We start from the raw sequence: 21,307 nt of genomic DNA, 5'->3' as shown, positions 1-21,307 counted from the left end.
ATCATACGAGACTCCTTGTTCGAGGGATGGAGAGACTAGCACGTTTCAGAACGTTCCTTTTTGGTGGCTGCTGCTACCACCATAGCATCTACAGGGACACCCTTAGTCAGGAAATCTTTATCAGAAGTGGCTGTGATGAACTTATTTGGTCTCCGAGGGACAGGTTCCACTGCGTCTGGAGACTCCCATGCCTTTTGACTAACTAGTTCCATAAAGGCATAGACACCCAAGTGGCTGAAGGGTGAGATCCAAAGGCCTCCAGGTAAACAGACACCTCATCAGAAGGGGTGATGGGCTTCCAGCCGCCTCTCTGCTTAAGGATTTTATAGGATGTCTGCAAAGGAGACATCCACAGAGGGTGACATTGGGGACCCTCGACTCGAGGTCTGTGTCAGAGGTGACAGACTCCTCTGGGGAGACTAAATGCTTCCTCTTGCAGAGTCTCCTATGAGGGACCTCTTCAGAAGGGTATTCTGGAGAGGTTTCAGAAGAGAGGAGTTCACCCGATGGGGTACCCTAAGGCCTAGGGTCTCCACTGGTCTGTGGATGGTGTGGTGCAGAGACAGATGCCAGTGCTTTAGGGGGAGGAATGTTTGAACCTTTGAGTGGAACTGCCTATGGAAACAGCACACTCCTCATCAGCTCAAAAGCCCCCCTCCCCTGATTTGAGGACATCTGGCTCTGAAGAGCGAGAAAAGGTCCTTGGAACCAAGGGGGTTGGCTTCGAAGCTGATGTAGGAGCTGACTCATCCATGCCGAAGCCCCGAGAGGTAAGTTCAGATCCAACAAATGTCTGATCTGACTCCCCTCTCTGGACCCAACCAGACAGCATTGGCCCCTGGACTCCTCATTTGGAACAGAAGATTTCGGAGATGTCAGGCCCGAAGATCCCAGGATAGGTCTCGGCGCCGATGGTTCTACAGCAACCGGTTCCAGGCATTCCATCTCTGAGGTCCCGGGTCAGCTCAGAAGAGGAATTGATGTCGACAGGAAAGTCTTGGCCAGCTCAGAATCTCTCTAGGTTGGAGCAGAGTGGAATTTTGACCAGCGCAAGTGTCCTTAAAAGTCTTTGCACCACCCTATCTACATGATCGTCTGAAAGACTCCTAGTGGACTTAAGGGGAAGAAGTAGGAGATCCAATCATTTGCAGAACATGGAACCTTAGAACAGGAGTAACCGGCTCCAATTCTGGGGATTGTCTCCTTAGTTCGAACTCCATTGGCACTGATGAAGTAGATTTTGTCGGTTCAGTAGTCATCGGAGCCGGAGATGCAACTTTGCTTAATTCTTTTAACTAGCTCCGATTGCCCCAAAGAGGGAGAATATCTCTTGGTGGATTTGTCAGATTTTGCTGAACTTGAAGTGCCCAGACCTTCTTCTAGAGCTTCTTGGAAGGGGGACTTCAGTAAGCCTCTCACTATCAATTTGTTTCTTCTTTCTAACAGTACTCTGGAGTTGAATGAATGGCATATCAAACATGATTCTTGGAGATGTACTGCTCCCAGCCAGTAGACACAAACAGTATGGGAATCAGTTAACATCTTTTGGTTGCATTTACCACATTATTTTAAGCCCAAAGGCTTAGTTTCCTTATGCTCCTTGGGCATGTTCAAAATCACAGTCTGTACACAAGAGCAAATCAACTACTTAACACACTAAACACCCATGATATAATATATAAAATATCAAACTTTTTTTTTTTTGGAGAAACTTCAACAAACAAGAGGAAGGAAAGAAATTAGGCAGCTCTCTAACTTAAACGGGCTGACACCCCTTTTGTTTTAACAGTAACATTAACTGTCTATGGATTTCAAGGATATTAACAAACAATAGCAAAATGCCCTCTAACTTAAACAGGCTGATGCCTTTTCTTTTTAAATAAGAGTAAACTACATACGAAATTAAAAAATATTAACAGTAATAGCAGAAAAAGCCCTTTAACTAAAACAGGCTTATGTGACAGAAATTTAAGCCGGGGACAGGGAGGAAACAAATGCCTAACAAAAAAAAATGACAGCCTGAAGCAACAACACAGCAACAAACTTTGTCTAACTACAAAGACAGCAAAACAGTAAATGCTAAATTTACTTTAAAGTAGAAGAAGAAATTTTCAAATAAAGATTTGTTCACTTAGCCAGAGCAAAAAATGGAAGCACCTGATCTGTTTAGCAGCAAATGAGATCTGGGGAGCTTCACTAGAGCATGATGGAATAGGGATACAGCCACGAACCAGTGGAAGATCTCGAGCTTTAGTACATGGCCGAGTCGGAACAGAGGATTGGTTCAGAACCCAACCAGTAAAAATGAAGCCGAGATAGGACAACACAACATCTATATTTTTCCTGAATCATACATTTGATATTCTGTGGCAAGATGTAATCTACTAAAATTATACATTTAATATATGCTACTCATTAATGAGTCTTACTGCTGCATTTACCATAATTCCAATTAAGACAAAAATGGTACTACGTCATGGCTAAACAATACCTCACATAATAAAAAGAAAGAGAGAGCCTGTTTAAATCACAAGCAGATCAATATGGCGCACACACTACAAAACTACAAAGAAGCCAATAACCAATACTTTCCTAAATCATTCTGGAGATTCATAAAGAAATAGTTGGCAAAACAACTGGAACAGCAACCTGGTTAAGCAAACATCACACCTGCAAACAACTTTGCTAGCTACTTCCAGTCAGTAGTTACACAAATAAACCGCTAACTAAATGAAAACAAGCTGCTGCTCAAATAATTTCATAACAGCCAAACAGATTTTCAACTTCCAACCAGGCAACACTGACACAGTCAAGAAAACTCCTAGCATAACTGAAAAAACAGAATTTGGCATCGACTGACGCCACTCCCACCTTACAATCTGAAACAGATGATTCCAAACATTGCTTATTTTCTAATCAATTCAAATAAACAGTAGCTTTAAGGAATAATAATTCCCTACTAGCTCAAAACAAAGCTTATTCCAGTCTTCAAAGGAGTGACCACCATGAATGGAAAAGTATCAGCCAATAAGCATCCTAAGTCCTCCATCAAACATGCCTGAATGAAATGTGCTCAATTACAATTGTCCAAAAACAAGCTTATAACCCCTGGTCAACATAGACTCAGGACTGGACACAGCATATAAGCACCCTCCCAAAATTAGATGGCATGAAATTAACCATTTGTAACAGTAGATGACAACAGCTACTGTATTCTTGGACTTTTCAAAAGCATTTGACATTGTAAATGAAATGAACAACCTAATATTGATGACTTTTGGCAACAAAAGCATTCAAAAGTGTTTCACTCATGACTGCTATTTAGAATCACCTGCTCAGACCGTATCCCCTTGCTTTGCGCATGCTTCCAAAAGGAACTTAGATCTGCCACACATGGCCTAGCACCTATAAATAAAACCATTAACAGTTATGAAAACAGTCCAGCCAGTGTCTGATTAGTGAACTAACGGAATCAGATCTCATCTCAAATTACTGCAACAGAAAAATATGCTTCCTTTAAACCTCACAACATAACTAATTGTGGTTACAGCTAAGTGCAACTCCTGCTGCATCACACGAGTACACTCTCCACTCCACTCCATTACCGTAATATACTGCAGCCTTAAGCTAACCTGGTAAACACAATTACTGTGCTATTCATAAATGTAAACTACAACATAAATTACAGCTGCAGGTATGACTACTGTCATGACATGTCTAATAACTTTTGACAATGGAATGAAGTATTTCTGAAAAAAATACACAACTCCTTGAAGTTAAATGTCAACAATCTTGAATCAAATACTCTCATGTTATCTTCTGTGGAGTATCTTAAACTGAGTGTATTATACAATAATCATAGATTCTTTTTTTCCTTATGATAATACCTTAAACTATATTTGTATAACAGAATAATTTCTTAAAACTATAACTTAAGGTATGTGCGCAAATGCACAAACTTTGTTGCTCATTTACATTACAGTGTAATTTGGAATTCCTACTCTAGGTCCCCCAACCCCCACCCTGCCCTGAAAATGGGCACTTCCTTGTAAATAAATAAAAATAAAATTAAGTAATAAATCTTAAGTCAGCTCAGCTTTGACTATTCAATGCGACTCAGTATCCCACATCTACAGTTTACATAGGAGCTAATTTTAGTACTTAATGTTATTTTAACCAAAAAGTGTACAATTAAGTCATTTTGAATTTTTTTTTTTGCTGGTAGGGCCAGTTTTATAAACTCGATAAAACAAGGTCAGATAAAGTCATTTTGAAATACAAAATGTTAAAGTTTTTGCTATTTCACATTTTTAAATAATTCTTACTGATGGTCTGTATTTTGTAAGTCTGGAAAGTCTGGAAAGCTATGACAATTAACAACATAAGGTGTAATGAATCTCAGTTCCAACCATATGCCCAACCACAGCCCTAGATATCACAGTAGTTCAGTACGATTCAGGGTTAGCCATGTACTGATGCTTTCAAAGTGGGAAATGAAAACTGACAAATTAGACTGCTAGCTACTTAAGCATCAAATGTAGTCCCCACACAAGAGAGAAAGATATTATAGGAAACTTAATTCATATCAAGTCACATAACCTTTCTCTCTCAACAGCCTTCAAAATCTCTTTGGTAGACATTTTCTTCTCTCTCACTGCTAACCCTGACTTGCAATGGAGGAAGACTCTGTAGACAACTTCCACATATTTTAACAAAGAGCAGAATAAACATTCTTAAAAATAGCATAAAAAGTCCACATTTAGAATCTATATATAGACAGACATAAAAAATGTAATTTCGGATGGTAATAGTGATTAGGGTTTTGCTCATTCCCCACAGCTGGCTGATCTGGTAGATGTCATATATAAAGCTGCAGGAGTGTGGGGGCAGCCCCCCCTTCACCCACAGGGACTTACTCACTTAACCCTGCAAAAAATATTTTTTTCTTTTATTTGTAATTGATGTAATGAATATCAATACAGTGAACCAAAACTATATATAATATAATATAATATAATATAATATAATATCATATAATATAATATAATATAATATAATATAATATAATATAATATATTACTAGGGAAATGGTAAACAAGGGCTCTCAAGAAAGCTGGTCATTCAAAAAAAATGTTTTTTTTTTTTTTTTTAAACAGTTTAAACAAATGCTCAGCCAAGGCAAAACTTATTTTTCCCCAAACACCTTTATTGAATAATCACTTCTGACATGGGCAAATTTACATTATATAAAAGTAATCAAACTATATTAACATAGGTTCATAGGATACTAGGCTACTGGCCCAGAGGCCCTTATAAGCCTAGCCAGAATTTCGCCCAAGTTCCCTCAAAGTCAGCACCTGTTTCCCCTGTCCAGCAGGGGCACAGGTGGGATCCCAGGGGTATATTTTCTGTTTCCCGTCCAGGTTCCTCTTAAAGAGGGCTAGAGAGGTACTCTGCTTGACATGGAGAGGGAGTCTATGCCACAGACGTGGGAGTCTTTGGGACACAAATCTATCCCACCAACAAGTTCTATTAAACAAACATTACTTCACATATAATTACTACATATCATATAACCTAAGCAATATTACATAAATTATTAAATTCCTGCTTTTTTTAACGAGAAACGTCTTCATTAAACCATCACTTACTACATAGGCAATCATACATTTATATAAATGAAAACAAACCACAATGACACAATCCTATTTGCAAGCATTATACATTGCAAAACAGCATAACTTAGCATTTTGAGCTCATATTTCTAACTTTCCACCTACGGATCATCACCACCTGAACTATGACAATGAATTAATGCAGCTTTAAATCACAAATGGGATTTGCGAGGACAACTATGAAACATTAACAAACGAAACTGCATTACAGACACAAAAATTAGTCCATAAAATTGCTACTCTAAAAAATTCCATAGACTTAGGTTATAACCCTATACAGCACCAAGTTAGGTGAAATGGAACTCTGCCAAAACTTAATCTTTTCAACTATAATTTTCAACATACTGTTTATGTATAATCATCTGAACTGTAAGACTGAATCTGTGCAATTTTCATCCAAACTAGGATTTAAACTACTGCAGTAGAACAGATGTACATACACTTGCACAATGATACAAAACAGTACGACAGAAGGTGCCTAAAATGACTACCCTCGGAAAATTCCACACAAAAAATCCAAATAATCAAAAAGTTATCAGCTTGAACAATAATCAATTATTTGCAACAGGTGGAGGAAATATTTTACCAAAGAACTGTAAAGTACTTCTTTTGAGCTTGTGCATTTCAATACCCCTGGGTGTGCAGTAATATCTGTATCACACATACCCCTTGTGACTTACTGCAGACTTGTAACAAACTCCTCAAACTGGTTCAAGAGAACTAGGCAGATTATTTCCAAAACATAATCTATTAGTAATGCATTACACTGCTGCAAACAAGAAATAAACTTTTGAGGCAGTATCATTTGCCAGCTTCCACAGTATCTAAGGATGGTCCTGCAGAATTTAACACAGAATAAAAAAATCTAATTATCAGCAATGGGTACAGTGGGAGCAAGATCTCCACAAGACCTCCTTGCCCCTCAGATAAACAGCAGCTCACAAGATCAAGTGCCTTGAACAAACAAAAGCACCAAACAAATGGCACAAGAAATGTAATTTACTGAGCATTTTCATCCTCCTCACACCTCCCCATGCAGATGACTTCACCCCTATATTGCCCTTTGGTCAAGATAACTACCTCCAAAGCTGGATAACCTCAGGGAAGTTAATAAAATTCAATAAAAGTTTGTCGATACAGATGGACAAGGAACCAAATGAGGTTTATTTTGTACCTCATATTTACACATTTTCAATACTACAAGATCATATAATTATTTCAGAAGCATTCTGCAAAACTTGGAGAGATGTACATCACGGTCACATTATTTTTTTAAGGACGGAGTACACTACATTGTCCTTTTCAATTAAAATGTAGTAACTATGGTGGAACACATTTAACAAGTGAAGTAAATATAATTAAAAATAGCAACAGCAACAAATCAAAAACAAAAATATTTCTTACCCCAAAGGATGTTGCATCAAATTCAAAAGTTCCGCTGTGTTTGCCTTGAGGAAAATAACCATATCCTCCAAAATAAATCAATCTGTTAAAAGTTAATAACATTCAGCATTGCAATTTTAAATTTCTGTAAAGTAAACTGTTTTACATCTAAATTAAAAAATACCATTACAATGTCTATACTGTGTATGTACCATATAGCACAATCTCAATAGTTTTTTTAAACACCTTTATTGAATTATCACTTATGATATAAGCAATCATATTTATACAAATGAAAACAGACCATACTGAATATTTTCAGTTACAAACATACATGCTTAAAGCAAGAACAGCATATTTGTTGTGAAGCTGTGCACAACGCTGAATAAAGCCCCTCTTGTTCTTAGTCGCTTTTCCATGTGATATTTTCAAAACATACCAAGGCATTTTAGAATAACTTGCAGCAAATGCCTCAAGTACTCTTCAGTGCCGTTTTACACATCCTTGGCTAACAAGAAGGTCATGAAAACACTTATGATAGTGTTACATTTAATACACTACATATAATGTAGCATTTGACTGAAGCTATTCCTACTTTATCTCTTTTTACTCTCTTTTTTCAGATATATTTTAGGTTCATATCAAGTCCTACAATTTTCCAATTTGATTCTGCAAGTTTATAAATGGAACTACTTCCTCCTGCTGCTGAAACAACTTTAAACAAAGCAACTTGCTCCCGTGAGAGGCCCAATTCTATAAACGAAAGCCCTATGTATGTAAAAATATACAAAATATATGCTGAATAAAACTGGGGAACGTACATCAGTGACATCGCAGGAGGTGATATATTATAATTAGGCTTCCCACCTTTTTGTCTGATAGATATAATGTCACAAATAACTTTTCTGTCCAAATTCAGGATTTACTGCCTTATCTCTGTTAAATAAGATACCCACAGATAGTTTTCTTTATGTCTTGTCCTGAGTTGTTTGGGGCCACTATGCTTCAGCTCATTCCACTTCCCTATCCTATCCCCAATTCCCACTCAACCCACTTACACTACATTTATAACATCCTAACCACTCCTACTTTCCATCAGTACCACTTTGACTACTCCCACTACTTTCCTTCCAGCCGAAATTCTCCACCTACACTTAACCATACAAACTTGTAAAAATCACGTTACCCTCCAAACAAGCATCAACACAACCTCAACTGTCTGCCAACCTATCAATTTCTCCTTATCTTTATTTCTTTCTCACTGTTACCTAACTCACTTCTAAAACCAACTACTACTACTTCACCCATAACACTGTTTAATCACAATACTACAATGTAGCTATCAATTCTCCTCACTTTAATCTTTCTTCTGACTCTTTCTTACCTCAATGAATACCACTCCAATCTCCCACAATACTTCACTCTCCTCTCTAATCACAACTCACAAAACATTAAATCAACCACCTACCCATGTGCAATAGCTCCAAATTTTTCTAATATCTCTACTACATATTTCTTCAACACCAACTATACACACTGTAAAAGTTAACCATAAAACAAATACACAAATATAAGCTTCTCCCTGACTACAAACTTTTTTCAAAATCAGTCACCCTTAGCTGGGACATTCTCCCCAACCCTGGCCCAAGTCAAAAATCTCACATCCCACAGCAACAGCATCACAACCCACCTTTCCCAAAACTAAAAAAAAAAAAAAAATTCTGTTTCGCAATATAAATATAAGAAGCATTGCTAACAAACTTCCTGATCTTCATACTCATTTAGTACTGCACTCACTTGGCATACTTGTAGCCACTGAATCCTGGTTAAATCCAATAAATAAAGATGAAGAAATCCTCCCTCCAGCATATGAATAAAGCCAAGATAACGTTCTGGTGTACTGCTGAACCAAAAACTAAAACAGAACGTTAGAGTCCTCAGTGTCTTGAGACGAGAACCTCTCTGTAAAACAGCAGTTTTGCCAACACAAAGCCAATCGAAAAGACGTTTGACAAATACTCAACGAGGTCCACAAAACAAGCTAAAATTTTATTGAACAAGTACGTTATATATCCAAAAGTTAAGCGCTTTCACTTGCAAGACAGCAAGCTTCATCAGAACAATAAACAATGGACCTCCTAACATTTAAATATACTTTTTGGAGCCAACATACTGATAAAGCTTTTTCTTTAAAGGCATATGACACCAACAAATAAGCGCCATTGTACAAAAACAAATAAATCATTCAAATCTCCATGACCTTATAATAGCCATAATATATATATATATATATATATATATATATATATATATATATGAAAACTGTATAAAAATGCACATATTTGTGGTAAAAAGATAAACTATAATTTATCCTTAGAAGAACACAGGGTTCTTCAGGACTTAAGAAATGACAGGAACATCAGGGTAATGAAACCCGACAAAGGAGGTGGTATTGTCATATTTGACAGTACAGTCTACTCCACTAGACTCTATGACCTATTACATATGCCTGGAAACTATGAAATAGTTTCTTTGAATGAGATAAATATAGCTTACAGAAGAATCGATTTACATATGGAAGAATTTTTGATTGACAACAGAATAACGATAGATACGTACAATTACATTAAAGTGGAACATCCTAAGCTAGCATTTATAGTAGGGATTCCGAAAGGCCATAAAGATATAGTTGACCCCCCATTCAGACCGATCATCTCAGGAAGTCAGTCTAAAACCTTCCCCATGGGGTCTGTTATCGATATATATTTGAAACATATATATAACAAAATTCCACATATGGTGAAAGATTCTTGGGAATTTTTGAAGAAATATCCCATTTTTATTCGGAGGAATGAGTTGATATTTGTTACTATAGATGTTACAGATCTGTTTTCTTGCATTCCCAAGATGGAAGGTTTAGAGGAGTTTGCTAATAGTATACATAAATATGCAGATTTTGAATGGGATAAAGCATGCCTATTATTGGATATGATGTCAATTGTCCTAGAACATAATTACATCCAATTCGAAGGTGAACTTTTCAGGCAAACCAGAGGCGTTGCTATGGGAGCAGCGTGTGCCCCCATATACGCCAATCTGGTTATGCTGGATTGGGAGGAGGCCAAGGTGTTCAATAGTCATTATATGCAACATATAATATATTATTCCCAATATTTAGACGATATATACGTCTTATGGGAAGGAAGTAAAAATACATTGGATGAATTTTTAGAATATCTTAATCAGAGTAGTAGTTATCTAAAATTCACCTCTTCTAGTAGTGTTCAAGGTGTACCTTATTTGGATACATATGTTTCCAAAATGGAAATGGGGTTCAAATCAAGAATTCATAGGAAAAATACTTTTTCCAATAGTTATCTTGAATTTTCTAGTAACCACCCCAGGAATAGAATTACCAACATCTATAAAGGGCAGATAATACGTGCCATTAGAATGACCTCTGTGTATGAAGACATGATAGAGGAAGTGGCATACATCACGACATTGTTCAAGGATAGAGGGTACGATACATAGATGATGACCAGAGTCCTGTTGGGCATCCAATTTGAATCAGGGATGACTGATGGAGCAACAGCGCACACTTCAGTGGATAGTCCATCTTATGGCAAAAGCTGTGTGCTGGAATATGGACCATACGTTGGAAAAGTTAAGAACATTTTGACAGCAAACTTGAATATTATTTCAATTGATGAGGAATTAATTAGAATATTGGGGACAGGACCCAAGTTTGTGTTTAAGATGGGTAATAATATTAAGAGTTATTTAGAGAGAAGTAATTGGAATTCTCTGTCCCACAACACTCATACTAAAAAATGTGGAAATTGCAAACAATTTAATTTTATCTTCTAGGAAAATAGTTTAATGTTGGAGAATATAAATAGTACAAGAATTAAATTTAAAGAGGGAAATTATTGTACTAAAATGATTGTATATTTGGCTAAGTGCATGGCATGTTCAGGATATTATATAGGTAAAACTAAAAGGAAATTCAACAAGCAATCATCCTATGTATCCAAGAGATGATGACTGGAGAGAAAGTACACGTTAAAAAAAAAACAGGATGGCCTGGGTAAGGTGTTTGCCCTTATGAACACAGGTGGTGGGGGGTTTGTCTCACAAGGCACAAATGGCACAGGCTTACACCAAAGGGCAGTTAGCCTAGTACTAACCTATGAGTTCAAGGAATTACTCAGGGCTCCAGCACCCCAACAAGAGAAGGAAATAGATGTAGTTGAAGAAGAAGAATGGCAGCATCTAAAAACAGCAGTATTAAGACTACAAAAAAGATGTGTGCTCAAGCCAGGTATGGAATTAAGGTGCATAAGGAAAGCTGGTGATGGAATGCAGAAGTCCAGGAAGTCATCAAAAGAAAGGAGGCAGAAGGGAAGAAGGAGATGAAGAAGGAGATGGAGAAGGACTGACCAGGCCAGGGAAGGACTACTGGTTGGCTAAGAAAGAAGTTGCAATAGCAAATGCAATAGGCATCAAATCAACTGCACAACTCTGAAAAGTGACTCAGTAAAGGGAAACAGCCTAGGATGAGAGAAGCGGAGGCCACTATAGAATATAGTAAGGGACAGCACACTAATAAATGGATACACAGAACAGTAGAATGTAAGATGGCAGATGAGCAGCACTGGTAAATTAGTGCAGGTTATGTACAAGGACCCAATGACTTAAAAATAACACAGCTTTGGTCTCACAGGGGGATTTCCCACCAGGAGTGGGTGTACATCAGGTCAGGCCTGAGCTGCTGCCTTGCTGTGTGATGGAACTTGCTTAGCAAGCAGGCTGAGGGGAGGGATCAGAGCAGCTGCTGCTGCAGATGCTGATGACAGTACTGGCAGACTCCGGCACACCTTCCAGCAAAGGATAGGAGAATGGAATGCAATGAAAAGGAAATGAAAAAAAACTAAAAGCTAAGATAAGTGGCACAATGGGCAAATGTGGGGAAATTGCAAGAAGCTGAAAGGAGAAGAAAGCTGTGCTTCCAAGGTTGGGAGGGTAGCTGGTGGCAGGATGCAACATGTGTAGAAAAGCAAAGACAATTTGGTGAGGAAGATTTGGGATAGACAGAAGAAGGTGATACCCCATGTAGAAAAGAAAAAAAAGAAAGGGCTGATGATGATGCTCAAACTATCTAGGTTGTGTCTGAATAAGGTCTTTATTGGTGTATTCCAGGATGTTGATGCCTTTCTGGAGTTTTCTGAAACAGATATAAATAGATACTTCACCAGTGAGCAGTACAAAGGCCAGATAATCTGATAAATATAAGCAATGCATTTCGTGAAAATGAGACCAGGTTCTTAGTTTTTACTGACACTGTTGTGCACTAGTTAGACAGGTCAAATCCTCTGCTTATAGATACTCAGCTTTTTTTTTTTCTTTATTGTTCTGTGGGTAGGGTCTCCTGAATCTCAAGTGTTACAACTTGTTTACAATTCTTTTTTCAAAGTAAAGGCTATTACATTCACAATAACTGGATGCCAGTCTTCATTTTAATTTTAAGTTTTGAATGGAGTCCAGGTTGCAGTAAAGATGCTCACTATTGCTTTGTAGGACAACTAGTATTGTGGAAGTTCTACAGACTGAACTTTGCTGCTTGTGATACTACATGTTGTATCTGATATGATGACATTATATAAAAGGTGGCTGCAGATACTGCCCTGAAGGAGTTCATATGAATGAGACCAGCAGAACTTCTCTCATATGAAAGTGCTAGCTGTGATCCATCAGCTAACTATGGGTCCATCAAAATCAATATGGGTCATTCCTTTAGTCTTCAGTTTGTTAAGAGCTCAGCTTCAAGAGTGACCTAGAGATCTTTCGCATAACTAGTAATGTAATACCAGGTGCCTTGCACAGCATATGGGGCTTCTGAGAACTCATTACATCCAAGTGACGCCTCCAGGTGCATCTGCAGTTAACACCTACTGACGCCTCTAGGCATCAAATTTTGCTTTTTCATATTTGCTTCAATAATCCCAAAACCTTGACATGTACAAGGTTTTAAAAGATTTAATCTTAAAGCATAAACAATGGTAAACTTAACTGCATTAATATTTGACCTCTGTCTAGTGCAGGTAAAGAGATATTAACAGTTGTTTTTGTATTATATTAATTTATATACATATAATTTTCACATTTTTCTAAGTACCTCAACAACCAAGTAACACAGACAGAACTCCTTAGCTACTTATGAAAGTTCTCAGCTAGATGAATAAAATGCTACTGACAGTGTGTGTGTGACTTGAATGGTTGCTGAGATATTGTAAGCTGTTACAAACGTAATAGTGTTTACTATGACTTATAAAATTCAGTTCAAGTCCTAGAACCTAAAGGATACTAGCACTATAAAAATAGTGTGTGCTGAAGGATTTGCCATTTGTACTTCTTTAGTAACCTCTGTGGTTTCAGAGATAAGAAAAAGAAGTTATGCACTCACCATAACGCTCCATATGAGTTGTTCATCTTGCCTTCATTCTTACAGATGGGTTCGGAGCCGATCCTCGGCTGAGTCTGCCTACGACAAAGCTCGAGGTCTTCAGACAGCTCAAGGCCAAGTCCCTATCCCATGATGCACCTTGAGTTACCCCAAATCTTGTTTGCTGCCTCTAATAGTACCACATGCCACTCTATCACCTTTTTTAGGTAAAAACTACAGAAAGACAAAGCAACCATGATATAACTATTATCTCAGTCCTTGAAAAACCCTGGAGGGGGTAGGAGGGTGGGAAGTAAGAATGAAGGCGAGATGAATAACTCACATAGAACATTATGGTGAGTACATAACTTCTTTATGTGAAGTTGCTCTATCTCGCTGTTCATTCTTACAGATGGGTAGCATCCCAAGCACCATCTTTCTCGGGTGGCTCACAGGAGTATGTTTTTCAGGACAGTAGAACCAAAGGAGGCCCTGTCCCTGGAGGCCCTATCAACTTTGTAATGAGTGATAAAGGTATGAGGTTTTGACCAAGTAGCTGCTGCACAAATACGGTCTATAGGAAGCCTAGCAGAGGATGTGGGCACTGCTCTGGTAGCATGAGCCTTAATTTTGTGTTGTAGAGGTAAATTGGCAGCTAAGTGAAAGTGATGCAATCAGATAACCAGTGCTGTTTTTGCCATTGGCATACCTTTCCTAGAATCTGAAAAGGAAACAAAAAGCTGTTCTGATCTTCTGAATTCTTTGGTTCTATTCAGATAGAATCTGAGCTGTCTGTGAACATCAAGCTTGTGCAGCATATACTCCAAGTCGTCGGTGTGTTTCAGGAAAAACACTGGTAAATCTATAACTTGGTTAAGGTTAGCTTCAGTACAAACTTTAGGTAAGAATGAAGGATTTGTTTGCAGTGAAACTCTGTCAGCATGAAAAACCAAATATGGAGGTTTTATGGACAAGGCCTGTAGTTCCGATACTCTTCAGGCAGATGTGACTGCTACTAAAAAGATAGTTTTCCAAGATAAAAATTTTAAATTACATGAGGAAGCTGGCTCGAAAGGTGGGTGAATAATGCGTGAGCATAAAATTTAGGTTCCATGGGGTATAAGGGGATTTAACTGGTGGTCTGAGGTGGAAGGTCCCTTTGAGAAAGGCTTTGGATAACTTGTGTGACATTATGTTAAATCCTTCAATACCAAGATGAAAATTAGAGATGGCGGCAAGCTGTACCCTAAGTTGTAGCTGCCACTGCTCCTTTGTTGAAAAGCATAGTCAAAAATTCTAATACAGAGGAAATAGAGGCTTGGTAGGGATCAATGTTATTTTGAGAAGCCCATATAGAAGATCTCCCTCCATTTTCTAGGGTACAATTTCTAGTAGAGGATTTATGAGAATATAATAAAATATGATGCGTTTCGTTTGAGAGTTTATGGAACCTAGCTTTGTTTGGAATTGGAGCAGCCAAGCTGTCAATTTTAGGGACTGAAGGGAGGGAGGGATGAAGAGCCCCCGACGAATGCATCAGAAGGTCTAGAACTGGGTCCAGAATCCAAGGCTCTTCCAACAGATGAAGACGAAGGAAGGGGATTCAAATCTGATGAGGCCAATGACAGGCTATTAGAATGATGGTCCTTTCCAGGGCTTTTGTTTTCTGTAGCACTTTGGGTATTGGCGAAATTGGTGGGAAAGCATAGAGGAGACTCAGAAGCCAATCGTGTACGAGTGAGTCCCTTGGGGAATCTCGCGGAGGGGGAATCAGGGCAAAGTAACTTCTACATTTTGTGCTCATGGGGGATGCAAAAAGATCGCAGCAAGGCTGACCCCATCTGCGGAACATTCTCTCCGCTAGCTCTTTTTTGAGGGACCACTCATGAGGCAACAAAATTGTCCTGCTCAGTTTGTCTGCTATCACACTGGATTTCCCTGGGATGTGTGTTGCTATCAGAAGGCACTGGGTGGATGTAGCCCACTGCCATACTCTTAGGGCTTCTTGACAAAGGGGATAGGAACTGGTTCCTCCTTGTTTGTTCAAGTACCAGACCACTGACATGTTGTCCGTCTGAATCACAACTGTCCCCAGAGGAAGAGAGTACTGAAAGTACAGCAATGCTAAGAGTACCGCTCTCATCTCCAGGACATTGATATGCAGATGTGTCTCTTGTTCGGTGCGTGTGCCTTGGGCCATTCTTCCATGAAAATGCCCCCCCTCCCCCGATCAGGGAAGCGTCCATGGTTACTGTGGCCGATAGTGACGGTAGGATAAAAGGACGACCTATCGTTACTTGAAGAGAGGTCAACCACCACTGAAGATCCTTTTTGCATGTGTTTGTTACAATAATGAGAGGAGACATTGGGAGTTCTCGATAAGACCACTGCGTGAACAGCAGCCATTGTAGAATCCACATGGGCATGCAACCCAACGGAATTGCACTTACTGCAGCTGCCATCATCCCTAACAACTTTAGCACTTCTGATGCTGGAACCTTGTCTCTGGATATGATGTTTGGAATTTGCTGACGAGGTAGTAACATCCTTTCTGACGGAAGCATTAAAGTGGTGGTGGTAGTGTCCAATTCTGCTCTGATAAAATCAATATGTTGCGATGGCGACAAGGCAGATTTTTCTGAGTTTATGGCAATGCTCAGTTGATTGCAAAGAGTAAGAGTGGTTTTCCTGGCTTGTATTAGCTGATGCCTGGTGGTGGTGGTGAGGAGCCAATCGTCTAAGTACGGAAAAACTTGGAATCCCAAACACCTCAGGTGAGCCGTGACCACTGCCACACATTTGGTGAACACTCTGGGGGGCTGTAGTTGAGATCAAAGGGCAGGGCTCGAAACTGGTAATGACTTGCTCCCAGCCAGAAGCGCAGGTGATCCCTGGATGGACTGGCCATTTTTATATGGTAGTATGCATCCTGGAGATCTATCGAGCACATCCAATTGTCTTTTCCTAAGATGGGAAGTATCGACTGAAGCATAACCATCCAGAACTTCTTCCTGACAGATCTGCTTAGTCTGCTGAGGTCCAAAACAGGTCCCCTGTCTTTTTTGGAACTAAAAAGAATCTTGAGTAAGTTCCGGATCCTGTCTCATCTGCTGGGACTGGTTGGATGACTTTTTCTAAGCAACGTTTGGACCTCTACTGTTGCTTGTTCCCTGTAACTGGGTGTAACATCCAGGATTTTTGTTATCAATGGAGGTAGGATGGTGAAGGGAATAGAATATCCTCTTGAAACTATACTTTGTACCCAGTTGTCGTTTGTTATTTGGAGCCAGGCATCTGGATACAAAGATAAGCGACCCCCGACTACCTCCAGAGTAGGACAGTCAAGCCTCCTTTCAGGAGAGCTGGTAGGGCCTTCCCAAAGAACTGGTATCTGTCACCTTGGTTTTGCGGACCCCCTCTGCCACGAAGGCGGCGTCTTCCATTATTGCCCCCTCCTCTGCCCCTGGAGGGGGTTCACCACGTGTGTCCAGAAAGGCTCTTTGGGCTTTTTGGAACCACATCTTTCCTCCTCTGACTCTTGGGGTAGGGTCTAGTAGAGGTGGAAAACAGACTCCGACGGCAGAGTCTTTCCTTCCTGCTCACACCTGGTCAAAGTTTCCTTAACTTTGGGCCCGAAAAGGGATGAGACATCAAAAGGGGTGGTGACAAAGGATGACTTAAAGGCCTCTGCAAAGGAACATAAGCGCATCTAGGAGGGTCTCCTGAGAGCAATTCCTGTGCCCGCTGCCCTACTCGTTCCATCAGCTGCATATGAGATGAGACGCATGAACGAGTTCACTATGGAATTAAGGGTAGCAAGCTGGGAGGCAACTTTGTCTGAAGCTCCTTCAACTACCATACCCTGAAGAGTATATCCAAGCTCTTTGAGGAGGTCTCTTTGCAGTCTTGTGAAATGTGTAAGATAGTTCAGTGAACAATGGCAAAAGTTGCTGAACTATATATGCGCTTCCCGTATCTATCCATGATACTAAAGTCTCTGTTAGGAGGATGGACAGAGGAAGAGGTTTCTGACATCTACTTTTTGGTGGTTGCCGCCACCTCCATGGCATCAACAGGCACTCCCTTAGTGAGAAAGGACTTATCATGAGGGGCAGAAATAAATTTATTGGGCCTCCTAGGGACACGCTCCATGGTGTCTGGAGACCCCCACGCCCCTCATGCATTAATATAAAGTTTACCTTCATCTACAAGCAAATACACCACATAGGTTGTAGAAGATAGAGAAGGAAAGATAAACTTTAGAATGACAGGGGGGTGGCAGGAGGGTAACCTGGACTGCAACAGTGAATACACTCGAACATCTACATTTATGGTAAGTGTACACAACTGTACTATGTTCTTCATGTTTCATTGTTGCAGTCATTACATTTGGGTAGAATCCCAAAACTATGGCTGGGAGGCTGGAGCTAAACAGCATTAGGTGAGTCTATAAGGCCCTGCAGCACTGAAGTGGCAAAGCCTGCCCTGGACTTCGAGTAAAGAGGCAAATGGTAATGCTTTGTAAAGGTGTGAACAGAACTCCAAGTAGCAGTCTCTAGAATGTCTTTGGTTGGTACTCCTCTGAGAAAGGTTGCTGAAGTAGCTGCAGCTCTGGTGGAATGAGACCTAATGCCCTTGGGCACAGGTTTACCATGGTGTAAGTAGCAGAAACGGATGCAGTGGCTTATCCACTTTGAAATTGTCTGCTTTGAAATAGCCTTTCCTTCTGATCCTGCAGCATATGACACTAGTAATTGCTCAGTTTTTTTCTTAGAGCTTTAGTCCTGCTCAAGTAGAATCTTAGCTGTCTGTATGTCCAAGGAATGCAGAATTCTCTCTCCTTTGTTCTGTGGATTTGGATAAAAAGTTGGCAGATGAATTGTTTGGTTAAGAGACACACTGGAAACTACCTTAGGCATAAAAGTAGGATTTGTCCTCGGAGACACCTTGTCTGGGTAAAATATGATAAAAGGCTCTACAGTCATGAGGGCCTGTAGCTCTGAAACTCTTCTTGCTGAAGTAATTACTAGTAGCAGAGCTGTCTTCCATAAGAACTTTATATTAGCGGTAGCAGCTGGTTCAAATGGAGGCAGGGTGAGCTTTTCCAACACATAATTGAGGTCCCATGCAGGTAATGGTGATCTTCTAGGAGGCCTTACATTTTTGGCTCCTCTAAGATACTGCTTTATTAAAGGATGAGAAAAGACTGGTGGCTCTGTACTGTAATGAGCTGAAATGGCAGAGGCATGGATTTTGATTGATGAGAAAGACATGCCTTTGTCAAGCATCTCAGACAAGTATTGTAATATCTGAGGAATATGTGGTTCTGCTGTATCAGTTCCTTGTGCTTGATTCCAAGCACAGAATCTCTTCCATTTGTCAGCATAAGATTTTCTAGTACTAGGCCTTCTGGCTTCCAAAATGACATCCATCACAGCTTTACTGAGAGGTGTCGTTTGTATGATTACATGATTAGCCATGCTGCCAGGTTCAGAGTCTGTAGTTGATTGTGCAGGATCTGATTGTTTTGCTGGGACAGTAGTTGTCGTCTTTGAGGCAAAGTCCAAGCTGGGTACTGAGACAAGTTCCTTAGGATTGGGTACCAGTATTGGCGGGGCCAGTCCGGGGCAATTAGTATCATCTTTGGCTTCTTTTGTCTGACTTTTAGGAGGACCTTTGGTAGAAGAGGCAGAGGAGGAAAGGCATAAACTGATAGGTTTTTCCAACTGAAGGATAGGGCCGTCCACTTTCCATGCTGGTCTGTGATAAGTCCTTGTGCAGAATGTTTTCAATTGATAATTTTGAGGAGAGGCAAATAGATCTATGTTTGGGCTCCCCCATTTCTCTGTTATCATGCTGAAGACCTGTGGATTTAGTTTCCACTTGTGAGTATCCATAAGGTTTCTGCTTAAATAGTCTGCCAGAGTGTTTTGTTTTCCTGGCAGGAATTGAGCTTGAAGATGTATTTGGTAGATCAAAGCTGTGTCCCACAGTGCCATGGCTAATCTGCAAAGGGGGTATGAGTGTGTGCCCCCTTGCTTGTTTATATACCACATGACTGTGGTGTTGTCCATCTTTATCAGTAGTTGTCTGGGATGAAGTAAGTCCTTGAAGGCTGTTAGGGCATTTTGAACAGCTAAAATCTCTTTCTGGTTGTTATGTAGATACATTTGTTTTGGTGCCCATATGCCCTGAATGCATCTTCCTGCCATGTGGGCGCCCCAGGCATAATCTGATGTGTTTGCTGTTAAGGTTTGGCTGGCAGGGGGTAGAGTGAAGGGCCATCCCATGTTTTGGTGACACGCCTTTGCCCACCATAGAAACTCCTTTTGCAGGCAGGGAATAAGAGGAATCATTGTTTCCAGACTGTGTGAATGTTGACTCCATAAACTTTTTAGGTACCATAGAAGTTTCCTCATACGCAGTCTTGCATATGGAATTAGTAGGATGCAGGATGCCATGAAGCCCAGAGCCTGCAGAATTTGTCTTGCAGAAGACTGTGCTTTTGTTGCCATCAGTTTGAAGTAAGTAGTCAGCTGCCTTTGTTTGTCTGGCGTGAGGTAAGCCATCTGGGCAGCTGTATTCAAGCTTGCACCCAGGAATGTTATCTTTTGAGAGGGCACCAGTTATGATTTCTTTTTGTTTATTGTGTACCCTAGGCATGTTAGTAGCCTTTTCACAAACGCCAGGTGTCGAAGAAGAGAGTGTCCTTGTTCTCTGCTTGAATGAGACAGTTGTCAAAGTAAGGATATATTTGTATACTTCTTTGTCTGCAAAACGCAATTACTGGTGCCAAGCACTTTGTAAAGACCATGGGTGCAGTAGATAAGCCAAAGGGCAGTGCAGAGAATTGGTAATGCATTAAGCCAACCTTGAATCTGAGGTATCTTCTGCACGACTGTCTTATTGGGACATGCAGGAATGCCTCTTTTAGGTCTAAAGTCACCAGCCAAGCATTCTTGCCTAGCATGGGCAGAAGCTGCTGCAAAGTCAGCATTTTGAATTTTGGAATGTCCAGGTATGTGTTTAAAATCAATAAATCCAGTATTGGCCAGCACACCTTGTCCTTTATGGGTACCAAGAACAGTCTTGAGTAAAAACCTTGTCCTTTTTCCTGTTCTGGTACTGTCTGAATGGCCCTCATATCCATGAGTGACGTAACCTGTTTCTGTGCCTCTGCCCATTGATTTTTTGGCAGATCTGGCCAACCATTTGCCATTGGCAGAGTGTGGAAATGGAATCTGTATCCCTGTGATACGATGTTTAGTACCCACTTGTCCTGGGTTATTAACTGACAATTTTGAGCAAAAAGTGCTAATTTTCTCCCTATGGGTGCTGCCAAAAGATAAGTGCTTGGTGTAGGCAGATGGACGTCATTGGGATTGCTTTCTGTAGGTTTGCACTTTATCTCCTCCAGATTTGGAGGTGGATGTGCCCCATTGCTTTGACCTATATGAGTCTTGCACCTGGTATCTGGAACCCTTAGGCATCTGGATTTGACCCTTTGAGCTCTGTCTGACACAGGAAAGGACCAATTTTTTGTAGGCCAGTGTCTACTGAATCTTGGTGGCTGCACTTGTAAGAAGTCTAACAGTTTGCATAGACTTAGCTTTGTCTTCTATTTTCTTTAAAACATCTTCTGCCTTAATACCAAACAGAGAATCATGCTGTAAAGGTGCATCTAGCAATTTAGCTTTAACATGATCAGGCAAATTTTGTTCCTTTAGCCAGGCATGCCTCTTAATCACAGATCCAGTAACTGCAGCCCTGCAGGAGGCCTCTAAAGAATCGAAACCGCATTGCA

General features: G+C 40.1%; 1 protein-coding gene across 1 annotated transcript in view; it reads right to left on the bottom strand.

Annotated features, from left to right (window-relative positions):
* LOC122803872 (kelch domain-containing protein 2-like) overlaps positions 1-21,307 on the bottom strand; it is a 599,698-nt gene that overhangs the window by 510,013 nt on the left and 68,378 nt on the right. Inside the window, exon 3 of the mRNA XM_044073552.1 lies at positions 7,080-7,161. Within this exon, the coding sequence (XP_043929487.1) occupies positions 7,080-7,161 (82 nt within the window). The remainder of the gene's footprint in view (positions 1-7,079; positions 7,162-21,307) is intronic.

The sequence above is a fragment of the Protopterus annectens genome, chromosome 6.part0 (assembly GCF_019279795.1).
Source record: "Protopterus annectens isolate FY-2018-M chromosome 6.part0, PAN1.0, whole genome shotgun sequence".
Lineage (NCBI taxonomy): Eukaryota > Metazoa > Chordata > Ceratodontiformes > Protopteridae > Protopterus > Protopterus annectens.
Note: the sequence above shows the minus strand (reverse complement) of the source record. Positions and strands in the feature narration are given on the sequence as shown.